At 37.2% G+C, this 24,579-nt stretch overlaps 1 protein-coding gene across 1 annotated transcript; it reads left to right on the top strand.

Moving 5' to 3' along the window:
* The first annotated feature begins 7,676 nt into the window (after positions 1-7,676).
* On the top strand, positions 7,677-17,554 carry LOC137033134 (probable E3 ubiquitin-protein ligase HERC4). Its single transcript, XM_067405273.1, has 24 exons — positions 7,677-8,362; positions 8,505-8,619; positions 8,691-8,764; positions 8,876-9,097; positions 10,362-10,453; positions 10,897-11,027; positions 11,216-11,343; positions 11,436-11,506; positions 11,579-11,685; positions 12,279-12,338; positions 12,429-12,534; positions 12,617-12,800; positions 12,881-13,044; positions 14,275-14,349; positions 14,441-14,536; positions 14,661-14,729; positions 15,313-15,459; positions 15,546-15,686; positions 15,764-15,930; positions 16,016-16,079; positions 16,165-16,223; positions 16,343-16,526; positions 16,610-16,709; positions 16,827-17,554. The coding sequence occupies exons 1-24, from the start codon at positions 8,152-8,154 to the stop codon at positions 17,039-17,041; spliced, it is 2,982 nt and encodes a 993-aa protein (XP_067261374.1). The 5' UTR covers positions 7,677-8,151; the 3' UTR covers positions 17,042-17,554.
* Positions 17,555-24,579: the final 7,025 nt, after the last annotated feature.

Here is a 24,579-nt window from a genome sequence, read left to right as displayed (position 1 = left end):
GACGTCAGTACACACCATTTTTAAAGTTCAAGTCCACCGAAGTTAATCCTCTAACTCCTGTCCTGACTGCTTTGTTGGACAAAATGGTGGAATCTGCGTTATGATTGGTTAGATCGCTTGTCAATCAAACTCCTGAGCTTTGGCTCAATTCTTGAATGAGATTTAGATCTATGTGAACAGTATAGGTTTTTAATGTCTGAGTTTAATGTCAAAGTTTTTAATGTCTGCTAAATTGGCAAATGGCCTGCCACTATAATGAAATAGGAATCACAATCGTATACTGTTCCCATCAGCCAGTCAAGTTTGGAAGCATTAATATGGAGTTTGCCCAGCAAAATCACTAGCCTTCTACTTTTGAACATGGAGGAATGTCACAACCCTTAACAGCAGCAGCTACAGCAGTACTGCATAAATACATTATTTAGAATGTAGCTGAAGCTGAACACGTGAGCAGCGCGGCGTATGCATGTGATGCTGACGTAAACAAGGAAACCTTCATTGAGTTCACCATGTATGACTACGGTTCAAATTGTTGAATAAAGTTGTTTTTTTTTGTTTTGTTTTTGCGCACAAAAAGTATTCTTGTCGCTTCGTAACATTAAGGTTGAACCACTGTAGTCACGTTGACTATTTTAACCATGTTTTTAACTACTTTTCTGGACATCAAAAGGTGCAATGACGTGGCTGCCTATGTGTGGATCAGATACCCTCGGATTTCATCAAAAAATATCTTAAAGAGGTCATGAACTGTGTTGTTTTATTTTGCTGTGAGACTTCAGTGTAAACGCCCACTGCTGTGATTGGCTAACATCTTTCCATTTGAAATAGCATATTTCATATGAATATATTTTTCTTATAAAATAACATATTACTATCTCTATTAGCGTGTTTTTACTATTACAGCTCTCAATGTTGACTAATCGTGAAAAGTGTTGCATTTCATTTAGATCTATGGGATTATATTTAGATAGTGGCATGAAAGGTTGCAGTGATGAGCATGTAGCCGATCACATGTTGTTGAGCGCATGAAAGAAGTGATCTCGTCATTGCAACTAATTTTCTGTACACTAACAAATGCTTTCATCTTCACTTACAGTGCAAACACGATATAACTAAGAGATTCGTTGAATAAAAGAGAGTTTTGCGAGTCACTCACTGATAAACTTGCGCTGTTTGATTGACAGCTTCACCACGCGCTGCTCCAACAATTGCAAAGGGAGCTTTCTTTGATCGCATTCTTTATATAATTTAAACACCTTTAAATAACAGATTATTTTCATCCTATTAAGAGAAACAATGCAGTTGACATTTAGTCACAGGTTTGATTTACTGACACACAGACAAAGAACATCTGACTGTACATGAATCATTAATATCAGATCAGGCATTAGAATTAACACCGTTACTTACATGTTGTTGCATTACTGTCGAGTCCAGGCACTGCACAATGTTCTGTAATCCTCAACAGCATGTGTATTGCTTGGTAGCTCGATCTGGTTTAGCCCCACGTAGGCCTGTGTTACTTAGGCCTAACGTCTATGACTTAGGCTACGCTCACAAGAAGCCGGAGCTTACCCTATCCGATCTTGTTTTACCTCGTCTGAAGAAATATCTTCGTCCACACAAAGCCACTGAAACGACTCAAAACGATGTAGTATACAAATAAAGCGAACACAAGCATCTTCTAATGTTTTTGTTGCTGCTGTTTTGTGCTGTAAGCGGAGTCTGACTAGGGTCGACACGTGGGGTGATGACATCATCGTTTCACAAAATATACGGATAGGCTGTACACACGTAAATGCAAAGACAGTGTTTTCAGATTTATCCACTCTGGGACCCGGTTTCAAAAAATAGCGGTTTCACCTTCTAAAAAAACGCCTATCCGATATAAAATTTGTGTGTATTCACAAAAACGCATCTCCGTGTGGATGGGGCTTTAGGCTACCTATTGTATGTCATGCGTGAATCGGTGGGCGAGGCTAAACAGGCAGTGATGAAGTAGGCGTTCTTCTGCAGAGGCGGTGCTCGCTGCCCTTTGACATCATAGTATGGAAGTAAATTAATGCCAAATGTTTTTGCATTTAGACACATTGTATTTTTAAGGCTTGCATTTTTATGGGCTGAAACTGAACATGGTCATATATTTAAGCTATGAATATTTAAATTCAAAACATTTCACACACTTTTTCATTATTAAAAATTCAAAAAATTCATATTCACCTTTCAGATTTCACTTCCAAAACATTCATTTCGTTTAAAAATACAACCTATAATATTCGACTGGTAATTTTTTGTCCATTTTATTTCCCTTCACAAATTCGCTTCCACAAATTCAGTGGTTCAAATTCGCCAGAAAATTCAACATTTCACATCCAGTGCCGATGCATGATCTCCATCTGCTGTTAGTCGTCCTCACCAGCAGGTGCCACTAGCGGCTGTTTACGAAGACCAGAGCAATGGCTAGTTAGTCATCATTCATTCATAAAAATGGATTTGCAGAAATAGAGCAAGCGGTAAGTGAATGTGTGATGATTATCAGGACCAGTATAAATGCAGAAAAGCTGATAAAGACACAAAAGTTGCATTTAGATGGTGTGCATTTACATTTTATGTAGTTTTTATCATGCTTATGTCAGTTCAAGTGTCCGTTTTTTTTTTTTTTTTTTTTTAAATAAGTTTTTAGTTAGTTATTTGATGCTAGAAAAATGGGAGTGTGACGTCTTGATTGACAGATGTGTGACAGCTTCTCTAAACAAAGTAGTCACCCCCCCCCCCCACACCAGAATGAGTTGTTCTGCAGTAAACTGTACTAAACGATTCTGCTGGAGTGTGGACTGTGTGGGCGGGGCCTTGATAGCAAATGGCTCCACTTCATGCTCACTACTGTGCAGACTCAAGTCCCGAACCAGCACATGATGTAAGTACCATGTTGGGACATGTTGGTGGCTTCACTTTTCTACAATGGAAAGAGTGGAGGTGCATCATCCACATATATTTTGTGTCCCAATGGAGTCATTCAGTAACAATTTTACGCAAATGTGCCCCACCCTTATTTAAGGGTGCTTTCACACCTGCCTCATTTAGTTCGGTTGAATCGTACCAGAGTTCGTTTGCCCCTTTGGTGCGGTTCGTTTGGGCAGGTGGGAAAGCAGCAATCGCACTCGGGTGCGCACCAAAAGCGGACCAAACAAGCGTACCGAGACCTGCTTGAAGAGGTGGTCTCGGTACGCTTTCAAACGAACTCTGGAGCGGTTCGCTTGAGATGTGAAAGCAATCGACCCAGTTAACGGACCAACGAACCAAATTATATCATTTCATAACGGAAAATATGATATAAAAATCAGTAATGTCTGATTCTGTGAGTGAGCACATTATTTACAATATCTGAAAGCCAACGATCGCCATGGTGTGTAATTACACTTCTCCGTGCGAGAATGCTGTCCCGACGAAGTCTCAATTCCCGCTCTGCTTCATTAAAAAATTCAAATGGTCTCTCTCGACAGACGGACAACAGGTCGCCTACTAGACAGCGCTGGGAAATCCAGAGACGGAGAGAGAGAGAAAGAGCGCGGGTTTGAATTTGCCGCAGCAAATATGAATTAACTGCGGGAGAGACGGCTACATTTATAAAGTGTTTGTGTGTGTCTGGACAGTTACAAATAAAGCCACAATAAACTCATGGAGCGAACTTATCAATCATTATTTTGATGGATGACGCAGAGAAAATTCTGACCAATAAGAGGACAGTTTTACTCCCATGTGACTTACCTTAACGCATTTTGGTACGCTTTGAAATTTTGCCATGTGAAAGCGAACTGAACCAAGAAAAAAAGCAACATTGTAACAAATTTAGTCCCTGTTTCGGAACAAAACAAGCGATCCATAGGTGTGAAAACACCCTAATTCACACAAGATTCAATAGACGCATAACCTGCGAAGACAACATCAATACCAGGGTTGGGCAAAAATACATAAAAATGTATTTTTAAATAAAATACCCAATACCTTAATTTTAAATGTATCAAAATAAACAAAATACAAAAATAGAGCAGCCACAACATGTATCAAAATAAAATACTGTATTTTTGTGTTTTAAATACTTTTACAAGGGAGCATGAAATATCTTTGCAAACCTTCCATCAATTGGCCTATTTGATCTATCCCTTCACCATTACACAGACTCATTTAAGTACACAATGTTTGACAGCACCAACTTTTCTCTGCCTGAGTCATGCAATAAATCTGACATATGCAACCAGTTAACGGCACAATATGTAGGTTAAATCCAGAAAAAAAGATGAAGTTTAGTTTTAAAGTAACCAACAGTATAATGTTTGCGAATGCCTCATAATTGTATCCTAATTTAGTTACTTCATATTTGGTAATGAACGGCCTACTTTGCATCAGCAATACTGACTCAATGACAAACAAGTCAATTATAAGACAAATGATGGCTCCTGTATTCATGGCAACTAGTTTCTAACTAATTAATAAATTGATTGTTAATAATAAATATAGGGGGCTGCTGCTCGGTACAATAGTTTTCAGGAACATTATGTAAATTGGTATACTATTTAGCCTAGGCTACCAAAACGAACGCAATTGTATGATGTCATCATGACTTCTTACAAAGTATTTTACAGTATTTTAAAAATACAAAAATACAAAACACTAAAGTATTTTGATACAAAATACGAAGCTATTTTCATCAACCCAATCAAATACAAATTACAAAATACTATTTTGTATTTGAAATACGTATTTGAAATACATGTATCATAAATACAGCCCAGCCCTGATCAATACAATAATATAAAAGGGAAATGACCCACATAAAGACACTTGGGCAAAGAATCAACAAGTTAAAGCTGCAGTCCGTAACTTTTTTTGGTTAAAAATTAGCCAGTGTTCAAAACTATCTCCTTATCTTAGCTCGATTCACAACGGTTAGCTTGTAATAATGTTTTATAATAAGAGCGACCTGGTGGATTTCTGCGGGAAATTCGAGCATGGAGCAGTTCATCTTTGCGTCATTACGTCACGTCAGTAAACAGAAAAAAGGAGTCCAGGCAAGTCGGTTTTATCATGTGAGGATGCTGCAGGTGGTGGATCATTTATAGCCTGTTCTCACAGCAACTGAAATAAGTAAGTGTCAGTCTGACACTTACAATCATCAGTGACAACTGGAGATTCAGTCGTAGTCAAAAGCAAAAGTCTTCGGACTACGGAGTGGCTACAGAAATTGAAATCTACAGGTAATGCTAATACACACTAAATACACTTAGCGTGCGTCTCAATCAGCTCCCTAGTTCAGTAGTCAGGGCACTGATCAGGGAACCGGCCACATTTATTTACATGATATAACGATATACGAGCTAGGGAGCTGATTGAGATGCAGGGATCATTACGCAATGCTGCTGTTGTTATCATTAACAATTTAAGAACAAAGTATAAAAGTATAATAATCCAGGTTTAGCGATCGTTAGATTTAATCATCATTGGCAGCACGAATTATTGTAGGCCTAATACTTTTTTCCTTTGTTGGTCAGAACAAAAGTGGCAGAAATGTTATTTGCTTGTTCAGCTGATATTTTCCAGTGAAAATTCTTATATTGGTCATACTTTCAAGACGTAGAATCTAGCAAAAACAGACTCCGCAACAAAAAACGAGAATATTGTATGATTTCTATTTGCTACCTACCTTCAAATCGCATGATAACAATGAAATTCGATTTGTTTTTGTTTGTTTATACTAACGAGTTAATATATGTAAATAGGCTAACAGTCCACCATTTCTCTGCAGTACTGCACCCGTGCTCCGTCGCCATTGAAGGAAATACCTGTGAACCAATCAGATCCCTCTGTTTCGTTGGTGGGGTTCAATCAGTTGATTGGCCAGACTTCTGTGATTGATGTGGATCTAAACCAATGATTTAGGAGAAACGGTAGTTTGGCACCAAAAGGCGTTTCTCAATGTCAAGAAAGGATCCTCGGAAGCCAGAATTTCGAGGATGCTATGTCATAGACATCCGTTGAAGGACTGTTCCAATGTCGAGGATCCTCAGTATTTCAAACAAGGACTGAGTCCTTCGTTCGAAAAATATCCCCTATACAGGAAAGGATGCATATGTGTAGCCTTTGCGCTCTTCACGCTCTAAAATCACCCACAATCCTATGCGCGCAACTTTGCAATCTTGTTCAAAAAATAAAAAATAAAAATGTCGGACGTTAGCGGGCAATATGCTTTCAAATGTAAGTATATTTACGTTACCAAACATTTGTTATAACTGTAGTAAATATGTCAGATAAATAAAGTTTAACGTTTAAATGCCAGTACAAATTACTAAGGTATTGATATTATAAATTATACAAATACAAATTACGTTATTGATGGCTAACTGAACCGGACTGTCATTTAACAATTGTTAGCTTGGTTGCCGTCACCGGCATTTATTTTACCTTTTCACTGACGTCATGACGCAATGACGTGCACTTGCTAGTCTGTTCCATTTACGTGTTCTCTGAATGCTAAAGAGGAGCCTCGCCTAGCCTCTGAAGGAAGTGACTTGGAAGGACCAGTCCTGCCAAGGAAGTATCCTTGACATTGAGGAACGCCTATAGACTGTAAAAAAATATGGACGTAGTGTCCGTGACATCACCCATAGAGTTCTGAACAGCAGTTTTGATGCGTAAATGAGGCCGCGGCCATCTTAGCTTCACGTGACCGCACATCACTCGCTGGCTGCGTCCGAAAACTGGAAAATGCTGCCTTCCGAGGACACATTTCAAGGTAAGAAGGCATCAAGGCACGTCCGAATCCAATGTTAGCTTCACTTCCTGTCTCATGAGATACCTTCCTCAGATCGATTTTTGAAGGAAGCATAGATGTATCCTTAGCTCCCTTTGATATATTCCACAATCCTGTGCTTTCCATTCTGTGACAGTTGAGCTAGAAAAATAAAGATGGCGTCCGAAAGTTGTGTTTGCTGCTCAGTTTTTGTACAAATGTACGATTTTGATCAACATATTTCAATTTTGATATCATTTCTATAGAGAAATTACTACTGTAGTAATTAAATATTTGTTTAGTTCTCACCAAAGCTCGCGCTATATTGCTGTAGATCATTAAACTGTTACACTGCCTCAGAAGTCTGTCTGAAATCAATTTTGTGAGGTACCTTCATGCACAAACGCTGCCGTACAAGTCATTCTCTTATAAGATAGCGAGGCAGCAAGACAGCTACCTAGGTTTTCGGACGCAGCCGATAAATCCTCGCTCCTTTTAGCGTCACTTCGAAGCGTCATCAGCTGCGCTCGAGGGATCTACCCACTTGTTGTTAAAGTTTGGTTATTTAAAAAAATATAATAAATATTAATAAAGCAAGATGCCTAGTTGAAATATATGAGATATAAAGTTTATTTAATCTGTAAAAGTAAAGCATACATATGCGTGCGTCAGATTACTCGATGAGAAAGACTTCCGCAAAGGATGCACCTGTCTCGCAGTATAGACCAAAACCACAATATGAACCAGACTGTAAACATGTTTTTTTCTGCTGTAAACTTGACTAATTTAACATGATGGTCAATGAGATTCTGCTCACTTCTGTGGCCTGTCCCTAGCGGCCAGTCGATGAATTGCAGTTTAATTCACTTCCGTATTGGCTTCACGAGAAACAGGGGGAGGTTGCCGCTTGTTTGGCACTCTAATGCAAATAAGCGAACTATTTGTGTTTTACAACATAGGTTTCGTTATAAAAAAAATTCAAACCGTCAATATCTCAACTTTAGCGTGAATGTGTGTTAAAATACATATGTATCTATCAACATGTAGATTTTGACGTAGTAGGGATGCGATATGTGAATCGTCACCATTCACTTTCGTTGCATGAAAAACCGATGAAAGTGAAAGTGAATGTTGACTTTTCTGAGGAAAAAAATAAGTTTTGAAAAACACGAGCTAGGCTATATAAACTTTTGGTTGAAATATCCCTTAGGTTTTTGTTTCTTTTTCCATTAACTGTCCTCATTCCTCTATATTTCATTTAGTGGGAAATCGAGGAAGTTTCGTTTTGGCTGAAACCAGCGTGTTTCGGTTTCAGTTCAATATGACAGTGTGTTCTTCAGTCAGCTGGAGATCCGTCAGTGAACATGTTGTGCTGCTGGGGAGCGCCGGTCAGAGACGGCTTCGGTCTGTTAAAGCCTGACAAAGTCAAACATGGCAATTATGGAATACGATCCATGTGTCCGAAATCAATCGAGGACATGTCAGCTGGAAGGAGTTTTGTTGGATTTATCCGGAATGGGAAAGTCTCGGTTCTGCGATTGCGCGGCGAAAACTATGATCACGATGGAAAACTAGGTATGATTACACTATTTTTATTCTTATTGTTAAAATTATCATTACATAATACTTAATTTCATATTTTAAAAATAAAACATGTTTGTTTTTATGTTTACACTGAACAGAAGTTGAATTGATCAAAATATTTAATTTACTCCAGAGCAACTACAGCTGAAGAATAACAGAATCAGATCGATTGTCTGTGGAGGAGCTGGTGCGATTCTTCTTGCTGATGCAGGAAGAGTTCTCATTATGGACAAATCTACTGTGTGCCGGTATGATTTTGTATGCATAAAAGTATAAATTACCTTAAATGTTAATCTGACAAATTGTCTTTTCTCTGCAGGCATCTCAAAGGTCTGGAAAGGCAGGTGATTCAGATCGCATGTGGAGACCAGCATTCAATGGCACTAACCAAGGGTATTCACGACCATTTCATCTAACATCTGATGTTTTGTTTTAATCTTTTGACATCTCATGAATTGATTGGCATTTGAGTGTAGATATGTAGAGCTGATGTTGGTCTTTCAGATGGTCAGTTGTTCGTATGGGGTGAAAACTCTCACGGTCAGCTGGGTTTGAAGAAAGAACATCCCGGCTCTCCGTCAGCTCAACAGGTGAAGAGTCTGTGTGGGATCCCACTTGCTCAGATCAGTGCTGGAGGAGACCACAGCTTTGTGTTGTCTCTCTCTGGAGTCGTGTTTGGATGGGGAAAGAACTCGGCTGGACAGCTGGGCCTCGGAGACACTACAGGTCTGAATACTTCATGTACAAACTAAACCAGTAATAGTATAAAAACCAAGCGGCAACCTCCCCCTGTTTCTCGTGAAGCCAATACGGAAGTAACTTAAACTGCGATTCATCGACTGGCCGCTAGGGACAGGCTGCAGAAGTGAGCAGAATCTCATTGACCATCATGTTAAATTAGTCAAGTTTACAGCAGAAAAAAAAACATGTTTACAGTCTGGTTCATATTATGGTTTTGGTCTATACTGCGAATTTTGCCCTTCATGACAACTGTGAGGGGGGTGAATTTTTTTATAGCTCATCTGTTTAAATTATATTAAGCCTTAAAGTTCTGCATAATTAAGGGCGTGGTCACCCTTAATTAAGGGTGAATTTGGCATCTCAGTCGTATTTGTGCTTTTTTCTGTATTATTTTATACAATATATGGCTTGCTGCATACTTGAGACAGATGTCAGTCTGTGTACATGTGCTCGCATGCGGGACACACGTTGTTGGATCGTCGTGGCATTGGCTAAAAGTTTTGTTCCTGAGATTTACTACAATGACAATACAAGGAGGATATACAACTCCGACAATCACTGCTTGGATATAACTAAAACTGCTGCACTTTTTTGAAAAATTATACTTTGGATACGTGCTCATTAGTTTGAGAGAACATTTGAGAGATATACATCTGGTACATATATATATATATATATATATATATATATATATATATATATATATATATTTTACCTAAGTGCCACGGATTGGATTCATCTCGCGATCTCTATTTCATTATAAAGGTATGAAATCCCATTTGAACTGTGTTATTTGCACACCCCACACAAATTAATTAGCCTACTGGTGTTGGAGCATCTATAACGTTATCGTAAAAAAAATCATTGATAGATTGACAATCATAGATTGACAGTAATCCTCTAGTAGCCTACTTTCTAATGATATTGCTATCTTTATTAATATTTTAGATAGTATCTAAGATAGGTAGTTAGGGCGGGCGTGGTTTCAGCAACAAGTCGCATGGGCTCCAACTCCGTCCCGCCTCTTTGCCCATTTTCAGTTATCCGTGAGTGACGTGCGGTCACGTGCAGCTAAGATGGCCGTGGCCTCATTTACGCGTCAAAACTGCTGTTCAGAACTCTATGGGTGACGTCACGGACACTACGTCCATATTTTTTACAGTCTATGATAAAAACACATATTAAATGTACTACAATTGTGCAACACTGTGTCAAATCTAAATCAAAGCATGACGTTTTTTCACCACAGACAGACACGTCCCAACGGTTGTAAATAGTCTGAACCGAAAGAAAACTGTGTCCATCTCATGTGGAGGAGAACACACTGCCACTCTATCAAAGGTAGTAAGTTGTAATATCATACATTTATGTTTTATATTTTAGATAAAAAGATTAAATAAGCTTAAAGGGTTAGTTCACCCAAAAACAAAATTTCTCCCTCATGTTGTACCAAACCATAAGAGCTTCGTTCATCTTCGGAACACAAATTAAGATATTTTTGATAAATTCTGAGCGTATATGAACCACACACTGGCAGCAACATTATCATTTTAATGATGTCTTTTACTACAGTTTCGGACTGCAAAAGGTGCAATGACGTTGCTTCCTATGTGTGATTCAGAAACCCTTGGATTTCATCAAAAATATCTTAATTTTTGTTACAAAGATGAACGAAGCTCTTACAGGTTTAGAACGACATGAGGGTGAGTACTTGATGAAAGAAATTAAATTTTTGGGTGAACTAACCCTTTAACAGAAAATGTAGTAAACAGTTTATCTTTCAGGGCGGCACAGTGTTCACATTTGGATCCGGAGGTTTTGGTCAGCTTGGGCACAACTCGTTTAAAGATGAACATCATCCGCGGGTGGTTGCTGAACTGTGGGGATCTAAAGTGTCACAGGTCACATGTGGGAGGTAAACTTGACTTTTCACAAGCAGTCAGTGTTTTAGAGCAGCTGTGCAGATTTATTTATGCACAGTGACACTTCTTTAGCTCTCATGCAGCACATATGATAATTCCTCACATGGTTATAAATATTTGCCCAAATACAATCTTTTTATGGTTCAAGTTCAGTTCAGGAATTTATTTTTCTTGTATAAAGACGTCACACACTCGTATCAGTCTCATCGTCAAAGCTGATCTACTCATTTGGATGTGGGATGCAAGGGCAGCTGGGAAATGGAGAAATGATCAAGCAATCTGTGCCTTTATCAGTGGATCTGTCAAATGGTAGATCTTTTAACAGTGTATTATTTTGTTATGAATATTGTTTTACTCGTCATGTTGCTCAGAACTCTAAACTAAATGTTTGTTGCACACAGAATGTGATCATGAATATATGATTGAAAAACTCATTGCTGGGGAGAATCATTCCTTTGCCTTGTTTTTCAAAGTAAGACAGTTTTCATTCATAAATAGTTTAACATATAAATTATTGTAGGATAATATTTTTACTATGTTATAGGAGCTTGAAAGTAAGCCAAAATCCACTCTCAGAGGGGTTTTGACATTAGATGACAGAATGATTGACCGATGGGTGTCTGAAAGTGATTCATGGAAAGTAATAAAGAAGTGAGTGTTTGACTATCTATTTACATGATTTTTTTATGATATTGCTATAAATTGCATACTATGTCCATGTTGCTCTTAAAATATTGTGAAAATGCATGTGGAGCTGTGTGTTGCATGTGTCCTTCTTTTTAAACTTAGTAAAATAAATAGCAGAAATTCCAGATAGTATTTATGTTATATAATGTTTACACAATGTTAGATTTTGCTGAATTTGGCTGAGCAGTTGTTTGGGTGGCTCGCCAATTTATTATATTTCTCTAATACATAAAATAAGTAAGCTTGACCAGTGTTCTTGTGGGAAGAATTTATTGACGGTAGTATTGTAGCAGTTTCTCCCTCGTCTACTGTATAGTGATCCAAACGACCAAATGCAGCTTAATACCAGGTGGAAACAGGGCCTGAGGCAGTCACAATTTGACTGAAAATACACATATTCTTTCAACAATTTAGTATGTGGATCTTAATCTTATGTAGGATTCTTGCTATTATTTGATTAGAGGTAATGTGACCTAATAATGTAATTGAGCAATTTTATATATTATAATGATGCATATAAATAAATGGACTAAAAAGCGTTGTTTTGATATTTACAGAGAAATAAACACAGTGTTCTCCTCTGCTGCCTCTCTGAATGGAAGTTTTCTCAAAACAAGGTAAAATTAGATAAATCTAGTAATTTCTCCTCCTTATGCCAAAAATGATTTTTTCCATCACAGATCTGATGTAATGTTCTGTCTTTGTAGTTGTGATGAACATTACCAGACGTCTGTGGAGAATTGTGGGTTGGATTTTGATCTGGTTAAAACATCTTTTGCAAAGTTATCAGAGAATGAAAGGTTGATCTCAGAGGTAATGATGAACCCAACATTTACAAAACATGTTCATTACATTTTAAACAGTGAGATGCAGTTGAAGGTCTTTTGTACCTCAGGTAGTAAAGGTGGTTCAACAGAAACTGCTGCCGTCTTTGAGTCCAAATCCAACTGGTGTTGAATCTCTGAGACTTTTCCTTCTCCTCCCTGAGCTCATCAGAGGTCTTCGGAAAAAAACTGAACTCACTGGAGCACTGGCCTCCAAAATCCTTCTGTTGAATCCAGCTGCTCGCAAGGTGTTAGGTAAAGCTGGTGGACATTTACATCCTTTGTTTTGTTGTCCGTGTTGTATTTGTCTAAGTATTTGTATGATATATTCTCAGAGATGTACTGGTCCAAACTCCCTGATGATTGGCTCAAAGGCTTGGTGAAGTTATTTCACAAAGAAACTGCTGAGCTGATTGGCCAGATTTCTTGTGGTAAAACTGGCCATGACTTAATCAGACACATGCAGAACTTTTTGCAGATCCTTCAGATGCTCTATGAGGTGCGTTTTTTAAACATTTAATCACAAGATGAAATTTACTCAGATAGCATCAATGATTGAAATAATGTTGAATCAATGTTAATGTGTCAACTCACTTTTGCACCCTCAATTAATGTTGAATCAATGTTGAAATTTCAACAAAAAATCAGCGGGAATGGCATTGAATCAGTGTTACAATGTGATGTTGGTTCAACATCATGCTTACACTCTCAGAAAATGAAACACAACTACAAATGACTTAAAGCTACACAGCCTGAAATCAACTGAAGATAAAAGAAGACAGTAAATCTCTCAAGATCTCAGCAGAAGTTCTTTTTGAGAATTAACAGGTTTAGATGTTGATGTTTTATTGAAAATGTTTCGTCACCATTTTGGTGGTCAGTGGTTCCTTTGGGCATCCTTCATGACGCAATGCATGCTAGGAGGCATAAGTTGTTTACTATGGTGGCTCCCAGCATGCATTGCAGCATGAAGGATGTCACCATTGTTGAGATTCATATGCTGATTCTTTGATGTCTGTGTGTCTAATTTTTTTTTTTTTAAATTTGCACTTTAAAAGTCAAGATTCAGAATGTCTGATCTGTAGCAAGAGAGCATTGTTGATGAATGTTACCTGTTAAAAACAAATATGCACTTTTTCTCAAGAGAACAATTAGTAAATGACTTTGCTTTATGATGATGAAAACTACATCACTCTTATCCTTTTGTTTCTGGTTTTCTTTGCAACAAATGATGTGTTTTAGTAAGCACTGTAACAAAGACCAAAAACTCACACAAAAAGCCAAGAGTCAAACTGCCCAACTAAAGGAACCACCGACCACCAAAATGGTGACCAAACATTTTCAATAAAACTTCAACATCTAAATCTCTGCTTATTCTCAAAAAGAAATTCTGCTGAGATCTTGAGAGATTTATTGCCTTCTATTATCTTTAGTTGATTTCAGGCTGTGTAGCTTTAAGTCAGTTGAAGTTGTGTTTCATTTTCTGAGATTGTAAGCATGATGTTGAACCAACATCACATTGTAACCCTGATTCAATGCCATTACCATTAACTTTTTGTTGTTGAAATTTCAACATTGATTCAACATTATTTGTGGGTGCAAAGGTGATATTGATTCAATGCAGTTAACATTGACACATTAACACTGATTCAACATTATTTCGATCATTGATGCTATCTGGGATATCTTATCATTGTATAATGGTTGTTTCTTTGTCTCTGTTGTGAAGGTCTGTTGCAGTACCCACAGTGACATCACAAACAGTGATTTCATCATTCATGAGGTCAATGATCTCATAGTTACGGTGAGAACCAAAGCAATAGTGAATCCTGTTTCAGATATTTTTGGACAAAAACCATAATACCAAGAATTTCTCTTTTTCTATACATCAATAGCTGCAAGTTACCTTGAAAAACTTGGCCATGATTTTATGGGGCCTTCGTTTCACTGAAGATTTCAATGATTTGGTGACACTGAAAGATTACTACTTTGTGGGTATTCAAAGCTTCTGACATGATGCATATGAACATTTTTGCTTGACATTTTTTATGTTCTGTGTTCGATAACTTATCTTAATAAGAAATCTTACAGTACTTCCATGGATCTTTCTTTCAGGGAATTATTGAAATATTGGTCAAGTTCCCTTTTGCAGCTGACTCCCAATCTAAACGGAGAATGTTTTGTGTAAGTCAGAAATGAATGTACTCAGTCATACATATGCAAAATAACTTAATTTTTTAGAAAGTTACACTCAAACCTGTATAACTTTCTTTCTTAAGTGGGACCCAAATAAATAAAAAAAAAAAAAAAAAAGAAAAAGGTTCACGGGGATTCTATATAGAACTCTAGGATTTTTGACTCCATTTTAAAGAACCCTCTTGATGCCAAAAAGGTTCTATAAGGAGAAATGTCTTACATGATTGCATAATACCCTCATGTTTAACAGGTTATTTGATGATAAACTATGTTTACAAGCTGTTTAATTCATAAAATGTAATTAAAAATGAATTAAAATTAATTTCCTCAAAGGTTCTATATTATAGATCCTTTTCTTCTAAAAATGCAGGACATCTTGAGAAATGCCTTTTTCCCTTGGACCATACATTGGAGGTCAATGGGCATCAAAACTGTCAGGTTACCAGCATTCTTCAGAATACTTGTGTTCCGCAGAAGACAGAAAGTCATACAGGTTTAGAATGACATAGTAAATGATGGCAGAATTTACATTTTTTCCCCTTAAAAGCTAACATAATTGTTCCTCTTTTAGTACTTGCAGATGCGCTTACAGTTCTCTCCTGACCAAGAGGTGCTCATGTTAAATGACAACGTGTTGCGCATAAACAGGGAATCACTGTTGACAGACACGCTAAAGTATCTCAGACAAAACACCCACTCATTTAATTATCAATTAAAGGTAAAAGAATTACAGAATTGAAATCAGATTTTAAAAGTCTGACAGTGCATTTTACCTTTACATTTATGAAAATGTCTCCTGTACAGGTGGTGTTCATCGGGGAGAATGGAATGGATATAAGGGGCTTATCTGCAGAATTCTTCACCCTCCTTTCCCAGTGTCTTCTCAAATGGGAGAAAAAGGTGCTGGAAGTCCAAGAGAATTCATTGGTTTGGTTCAATCCTGATGTAAGCTCTACACCAAACAATTCGTATTCCTTCTTATGTGGTCTTCCCCATATATAAATATGCTTTGGTCTTTTCAGCACACGCAAGGTAATAAGGATTTTTATTATCTTGGCGTTATCTGTGGAATGGCGCTGTACAACCATCATTACATAGACATTAACTTCCCGCTGGCCTTGTTCAAGAAACTGCTCAAGCTGAGTCCCACTCTGAATGATCTGGAGGATCTGTCCCCTGTGGAGGCCGGGTAAACCGTTATAACCCTTAGATATTATACATTGTTTCACAGTGCAGGTCATGTTTTTAATTGTATTTTTAAAATCCCACATTAGAAATTTGAAAAACCTTCTTGAGGAGGATGAGGACGTCGTGGATATACTCTTTTTGGATTTCACAGTAATACAGTTTTTTATGGTTCACTTGTACATAAGTGTACACAGCTGTTGTTTAAATGATTACATTAGCCTTTTATCTGTTTCAGGTCAAAGGGCAAGAGCTCATTCCAAACGGAGGTCAAATTCAAGTGAACAAAGTTAACAGGTACTGTTAAATCTGTCTATCTGCCTCTATCAATCAATTTATCATCTCTCTATCGTTCTATTGATCTATCTATTTATCATCTGTCTGTCTGTCTATCTGTCTATCTATCTATTTTGCAGACAGAAGTATGTGGATTTGTATGTCGACTTTGTTTTCAACAAGTCTGTGAAGAATCAGTTCAAGCATTTTTCAAGTGGTTTCTCTAAGGGCTGTCCTCTCGATATCTGGAGCATGTTCCACCCTGAGGAACTCCAGGAGCTTCTCCAAGGCTCCCCTAAATATGAATGGCAGGAGCTTCAAACGGTAAATGTATTCGCAAAACTAGCAAATTTCTAACAAATATTTAACACATTTAGTATTTAAGACTTTTTCTGCTTCATCTTCAGTCTGCTTCCTATGAAAGCTGTTCTGCCTCTGATGAGCTTATCAAGAACTTCTGGACTGTTTTCTTTGAGTTCTCTGAAGAGAATAAGAAGAAAATTCTGAGTAAGCTTTAACTTGAACATTATTTATTTATTTATTTATTTATTTTTGTTGCAACAACAACATCATATAGACATTTAAGAAATGTTAACTTTATTGCCTCACTCTTTTTTTCTACAGTGTTCTTGTATGGAAGGAACCGTGTACCTGTGGGAGGTTTCTCAAAGCGCCCTCTGAAGATTCGTCAGTCAGACGGTCCTGATCCAGATGACCGTTTGCCAGAGGCCCAGACCTGTTTTGGCAGATTAATTCTTCCCAAATACAGCGATATCAACACACTTCGCAACAAGCTAGTACATGCAATCAACTTTTGTAAGGTTTTTGGACGAGAGTAAACGTCCCTCGAGGTTCAAAACCTCCAAGGTTCCCAACCCCAAAATATATGAAACAATTGTATATTGATAAAGCTTGTAGCTTATTGGTTTTTAAAATGTTACATGAGATATGTGATTTAACTTTCACTGAGCTTCTTTCAGTCACAAATTTGAAATATAGATGCAACACAGCCAGGTCAATTTAAATATTTATCATAAAAAACCTGTAAATAATTGTAAATAAACAATTTTTTTATTATATAATATGCATTAATGTATGTATTCTACTATGTCACCTCATAACCTTATTGTATGACCCGTTATTTGTTGGTTCTTCGAACATATTAAAATGCTTAAAAAAAAAAAAAAAAAAAAAAAAATGTTGTAGTAAATGTCACAGGTTTGGTGGCTCTAATAAAACACACAACAAAGGAGATCCTTATAAGTAAAAACACAAACAAGACACTACACAACCACTTTAACTCAAACATGATCAATCCAAAGGGCTGTTTCATAAAACCAGATTAGAAAACAAGCCAGGCTTATTTTAGTTAGTAAGACTTGTCAGCGAATTCTGTTTCATAAAACAAACTGAAATTAGTTCAAACTCAGTTACTCTGGCAACTTATGCTGGGAAACTAGCCTGGTCCGGGGCAGGCTAACTGTCAGGCTAAGCTGAGCTCCTCTAACACTGACCAATAGAAAGCAATGATATTACAGCTGACTCTCTCATACAATTATTTGACTTTATTAACACACACACACACACACACATATATATATATATATATATATATATATATATATATATACACACACACATTTACTAAATAGTGCTAAATAAAAAATAAAAAATGGTTTAATGTTTTAAGTTTAAGGCATTTTTTTTATTAAAAGGTAAGTATGATGAACCAAAACATTTAAAGAGAAGTAATTTCTTAAAAATTAAGTGTTATCACTGTTAGACCTTGCCGGGCTTTTTTACAGTATAATACTGGCAACACTGTTGCCAGTGATTTACTATTGATTGTACAGTTATTTTCTGTAATCTACAGTATGTTACTGTAAAGATACCATTCACTGAATTAAAACTTGTTACCTCATTTTATTTGCAGAAATCAACTGCCTCAGACTGCCATTTAAATTTACTAACTAACTTTAATTAATTATATGCTAATAACATACGCATATTATTATTATGAACTTATTTCTTTAGAGTTCAATAAAAACATTTTAAATAAAAAGATTTTCACTGCATCAGCAACTACACAGTCACCATCTGATAAATAAAACAACATGCAGTATATCACCAGTGTCTCTAAATCTTCTCCTGAACTTAAGCACAGGCTCTACACTTCAGCACAATGGTGACCCACAAAACTCAATTTTACAGTAAACTACTGGCAACAGTGTTGCCAGTATAAAACTGCCAATAGTGTTGCTAGTATGTAACTTTTTTAACTTACAGTTTGTAACTGTTAAAATACATTTTGTGGATGTGACTTTTTATCTTACATCTTTAACCCTTTCAACCCCACAGGAACATCCTCTAGTGTCCACACTACAGAGAAAAAGTAACATTGATGCTGTTGCAGTGAGATAATTAAGTTAATATTTAAGTGATGATTGAGCATTAATGATAAACACCTGCTGTTAAAGGTGGTACAGAGGATGTTTTCGTCGACTGAGTTTTTGAAATGAGCGCATGCGTAAGAACAATCCCCCTCCTTCAAAGCTCATTTCAAGTGAACGCCTCCCAAAACTCATACACGAGTGTTTGTTTACCACCGGCATTCGCTGTGTTATTAAGTCGGGCACACATTTTACGACTAGCTAAAACATTCTGACTGTGCTCAACATACAGCGATAGTTTCCTGCTCCTGAAGCAGATTTATATACTTTCACACGGAATTTGAACACCGACTGTAATCGCAGACTGAACGCAACTGGCTCTGACTGGACACATTTCAGCGCGATCAGTCATAAGTATCAATTTACATTCATAATCGGCCTTACAATCGTTAAGCCGCGCACACACTTAGTGGATTCATTATGTCAGACTCACCACAGGTAACTCATAATCTGCAGTTGTTACTCCTGTCTTCTGATAAAAACATTGCATGCGGCGCCTGTGGAGTGTGGAAAGTTACTAGAGCGTGCAGCCGTGCGTCTCTCACAAGGAATGTCATGGCAGTGATTGACAAGCACTGGTGTCAAAAGTATTCACATTCATTACTCAAGTAGAAGTATAGATACTAGGGTTTAAAAATACTTCTGTAGAAGTTGAAGTATCAACTCAAGCGTTTTACTCAAGTAAAAGTATAAAAGTACTGGTTTCAAAACTACTTAAAGTATAAAAGTAAAAGTAATGTAAGGATAACAATGCCATTAAGGACAAAAGCTTAGGCCGTGCCACAGGGGCCTATTGTGTACTCCACCTCCTCAAAAAAACATTTTTCTAAAGGCCATAATGACCATAATGTTATATTAAAATGTTAATGTTGAAAAATTTGGGATGCACTAGGCTACCCGTTTCAGCCGCATATATGTCCATTGAAAATGAACGCATTTTAGTACAATGCAAATACATTAAAGCACCATATATGTGTACTACTGACCATTAACATGGGTTTCATGGAGTGGAAGATATCATGACTAGTTGCCTATAAGTATTCTAATGGTGCAAAAAGTCAAAATTCAGAGGCATTAATAACCTTTATTGGAATGTAAATGTACATCCAAGCTTAACTGCAGAAATTTGTGAGGGCAACGGACAAGAAAAATGCGGGTAGTTTTGGTGTACCCAGGGCAGGCTTAGTAACAATCAGGGCTTGACATTAACACCTGCCAGCTGTTTTCAGCTGTTTCAGTTCACACCGCACCAACAAACGCCAGCAAACTCTCTATTGGCGTTTGTTGGATAGGTGTTGGCGTTGGTCGGAGTCTGTTTACCCAACTGAACATGTTTAAAGGTGCCATCGAATGTTTTTTTACAAGATGTAATATAAGTCTAAGGTGTTCCCTGAATGTGTCTGTGAAGTTTCAGCTCAAAATACTCAGATTTTTTAATTATTTTTTTTAACTACCTATTTTGGGGCATCATTAAATATGAGCCGATTTATGCTACTGCCCCTTTAATTCTCATGCTCTCTGCCCCCAAGCTTGCGCTTGCCTTAAACAGTACATAAACAAAGTTTACACCCTCAAATGGATCTTTACAAAGTGTTCGTCATGCATGCGGCATGTATGCGTCGGATTATGTGAGTATACTGTTATATTGTTTACATTCTGAATGAATTTGAGGCTGTGCTCCATGGCTAACAGCTAATGCTACACTGTTGGAGAGATTTATAAAGAATGAAGTTGTGTTTATGAATTATACAGACTGCAAGTGTTTAAAAATTAAAATAACGACGGCTCTTGTCTCCGTGAATACAGTAATAAACGATGGTAACTTTAACCACATTTAACAGTACATAAGCAACATGCTAACAAAACATTTAGAAATACAGTTTACAAATATCACTAAAAATATGATGTTATCATGAATCATGTCAGTTATTATTGTTCCATCTGCCATTTTTCACTGTTGTTCTTGCGCGCTTACCTAGTCTGATGGTTCGGTTGTGCTGCTCCAGACGTTAATGCCTGCCCTTGTCTAATGCCTTTCATAATGTTGGGAACATGGGCGGGCATATGCAAATATTGGGGCGTACACCCCGACTGTTACATGACAGTGGGTGTTATGTTGAGCTTCGCCTGTTCTTCGGAGGTCTTTTAAACAAATGAGATTTACATAAGGAGGAGGAAACAATGGAGTTTGAGACTCACTGTATGTCATTTCCATGTAATTTTTGAATCTAGGGCACCTTTAATCGGCGTTTGTTTGGTCGTCTGAGCATCCAACAAACTCTGACGTAATCTGACCTGTTCACGAACCGTTGCCATGACGACGAGGCAAGTCCCCTTTAAAGACAGCTGTTTGATCGCGCCTGCGCCTCACGCGCACACAACAAAGCACTGGAAACGTGACATCGCAGCTTGTTCGTTATGAAAAATAAAATACAGTTTAAAAAAAAACATATAAAAGGTACAATAGTCTGTAGTGCAATCCGTGCCATTCAGCAAGAGCACTGCTCCACTTCACTGAAAGAGAGAGGTATGCCATGAGAGCAATGCAGGTTTACCTTAAGTTTCGTTTTAAATTAATTCGTTTTGGCTTGTTTAGTTACATGGTTGTATATGACTATGTGTCACATAAATAAAAGGGTCGCGCTTAAAAAAAAAAAAAAAAAAAAAAAATTTTAAAAACCGGTATACGATTTAAACGTCTCTCTATCGAACTAACATTACGTTACCTAGCTTAATTTGCAGAGGACGAAGAGAAAGCACCCGTTTGATAGCCTAAATGAGCCAGTAGTGTAGAAATAATAACTTATAAGAAATCATCTTTTTTGAGCAATGCCCCCAACACTGACTATTACTGCGTTCACGTCACCTCGTATTTACCGGAATCTTGACATGACAACACGTGACGTTATATTCGGAGCTGTTCACGTCCTTTTGGTCCTTGGACTAGGAATTATGCGTTTCCATGACACCACTATCAACACCTAAATGAATCTACAGCGGTCAGGTGGAACATGTGGGAGCTCTCAGAAAACTCCCAGCTTACAAGCTGTAATTACGATCTCTACGAGGACGTGAACGCTTTTTACAAGCTAGAATCTCGGGAATTACAAGGCCGCGTGAACGCACCTTTTAGTCCTCCTTGCTGGAATGTGACGTGATTTGATGTGCAGGTGTGATGGATTACGTACAAACCAATAGGGTGTCAGAATGGTACGTTATATGTTTTATCTTCTCATCCAACCACAATCAAATTCACTCTATCCGGATGGCGCGATTTATCTGGATATTTTTTTTTTTTTTAAAGCCGGCCGGAATGAAAACAAGCCGAAATGAAATAAGAGTAACGAGGCTATTTTTAAAATGTAAGGAGCAGAAAGTACAGATAATTGCGTGAAAATGTAAGGAGTAGAAGTAAAAAGTAAGCTGAAAAATAATTACTCCAGTAAAGTATAGATACCCGAAATTTCTACTTAAGTAAGGTAACGAAGTATTTGTACTTCGTTACTTGACACCTCTGTTGACAAGCCAGAGGGCCAATCCGCGCACGTCTCTCACAATGACAGTGATTGACAAGCCAGAGGGCCAATCGTTTATGCGATGATCGCGTAAACGATTGGCTGATGTTTTTAAGGCCCTACCTCATGCACAGATGATGTATATTAATAATATTCCTAATAAATAGTCTTTACAGAAGTTTAGATGTTCATATTTTGGTGAAAATGTTTGGTTTGATGTTACCATTGAGGAGATCAGCGTTTGCTTTAGTTGAGCTCTTTACCCATGACTTTTTATGCTAATGTACTGTTAAATGAGGTAAAAGTTACCATTGTTTCTTACGCGGGGAGCGTGAGCATTTAAAGGGGCCGCAGCCTAAATCAGCTCATATTAAATGATGCCCCAAAATAGGCAGTTAAAAAAAAATAATTTAAAACAATCTATGGGGTATTTTGAGCTGAAACTTCACAGACACATTCAGGGGACACCTTAGACTATTACATCTTTAAAAAAAAAAGTTCTAGGGCACCTTTAATATTATCCTTTTTATTCAGGCAAGGCAGCCATTCTTGTACCACCCCGTCACGGACAATATGTATGCCACTGGAGTAGTAAAACAAGAAATAGATTTTTAAAATCTAATGTTTTACTAATAGAAAAATGTCCCTTTTTTGGAAACCATCAATAGAAAGTCTATAATTTAATAAGATTTTTTTATTTTTAGATTTTTAATCTTGAAACATGAACTTGACCTTTCAATGGCCTCATTGTTTGTACTGAAAAAAATTATTTACTTAAAATACAAATAAAGTTATATTTATCTGATCAGTCCACACAACAAGAACATCATTCAACATTAATTTATGTAATATTTCATTTTCTTTCCATAAAACTTTAACAAAATGACCCTGTGACAGGGTGGTAAATGTGACGGGGTGGTAACTGATGTGACGGGGTGGTATTGACAAAGTGTTTCTCTATATGATCTGCTGGTGTTTAACTTTAAAAACTGGGGGAGGGAGACATTCAAACTGAGTAAAAAGTGTGTGAGTGATATAGTGAGTGAGTGAATTAATAAACCAAACAGTGTTGCCAAGTCTGTGTTTTTCTGCGTCGAAATTGGGCTAGGCTACTTTTACACTGTTGCCGCGGGTTGTTTTTCATGTCCATGGGTTGAAGCGAGCACAAATAACATGATATTTATCCTTTGGAATGCACATTTTACCAGGGGAACCCTGCCAAAAAAAAAGTTTTATCCCCCAGAATGTGATTTTTATCAGGGGACATTTTGGGATGAAATTTACCACCCCTAGGATACATGCATTCAATCTGAAATATAATAATCTTTGTATTAATAATGTAAAAAAAAAAAAAAACAGTTTTCCCTATCATTTTGCATGACGGGGTGGTAAGTTTAAGCTTGACGGACCCTGCCTAACATGAAAAAGCAACAAATAAACAATGTAAAAATTTTTTTACATAGTTTCCTGCTGTTCTTCTTGGTGGCTATAAGGCTCAAATGATGTCACTTCGGCTTTGTGATGTCATTTAAAGGTGCCCTAGAACTTTTTTTTAAAAGATGTAATATAAGTCTAAGGTGTCCCCTGAATGTGTCTGTGATGTTTCAACTCAAAATACCCCATAGATTTTTTTTTAATTCATTTTTTTAACTGCCTATTTTGGGGCATCATTAGAAATGAGCCAATTCAGGGTGTGTGGCCCTTTAATTATCATGCTCCACGCCCCAAGAGCTCGCGCTTGCCTTAAACAACATAAAAAAAAGTTCAAACAGCTAATATAACCCTCAAAATGGATCTTTACAAAGTGTTCGTCATGCAGCATGTCTAATCGCGTAAGTACAGTGTTTATTTTGATGTTTACATTGATTCTGAATGAGTATGATAGTGCTCTGTGGCTAACCGCTAATGCTACACTGTTGGAGAGATTTACAAAGAATGAAGTTGTGTTTATGCATTATACAGACTGCAAGTGTTTAAAAATGTCTCCGTGAATAAAGTAAGAAATGATGGTAACTTTAACCACATTTAACAGTACATTAGCAACATGCTAACGAAACATTTAGAAAGACAATTTACAAATATCACTAAAAATATCATGTTATCATGTATCATGTCAGTTATTATTGCTCCATCTGCCATTTTTTGCTATTGTTTTTGCTTGCTTACCTAGTCTGTAGATTCAGCTGTGCAGATCCAGACGTTACTGGCTGCCCTTGTCTAATGCCTTTCATCCAGAAGTTAATACTGGCTGCCCTTGTGTAATGCCTCAATCATGGGCTGGCATATGCCAATATTGGGGGTGTACACCCCGACTGTTATGTAACAGTCAGTGTTATGTTGAGATTCGCCTGTTCTTCGGAGGTCTTTTAAACAAATGAGATTTATATAAGAAGGAGGAAACAATGGAGTTTG

Source organism: Chanodichthys erythropterus, chromosome 12 (assembly GCF_024489055.1).
Source record: "Chanodichthys erythropterus isolate Z2021 chromosome 12, ASM2448905v1, whole genome shotgun sequence".
Lineage (NCBI taxonomy): Eukaryota > Metazoa > Chordata > Actinopteri > Cypriniformes > Xenocyprididae > Chanodichthys > Chanodichthys erythropterus.
Note: the sequence above shows the minus strand (reverse complement) of the source record. Positions and strands in the feature narration are given on the sequence as shown.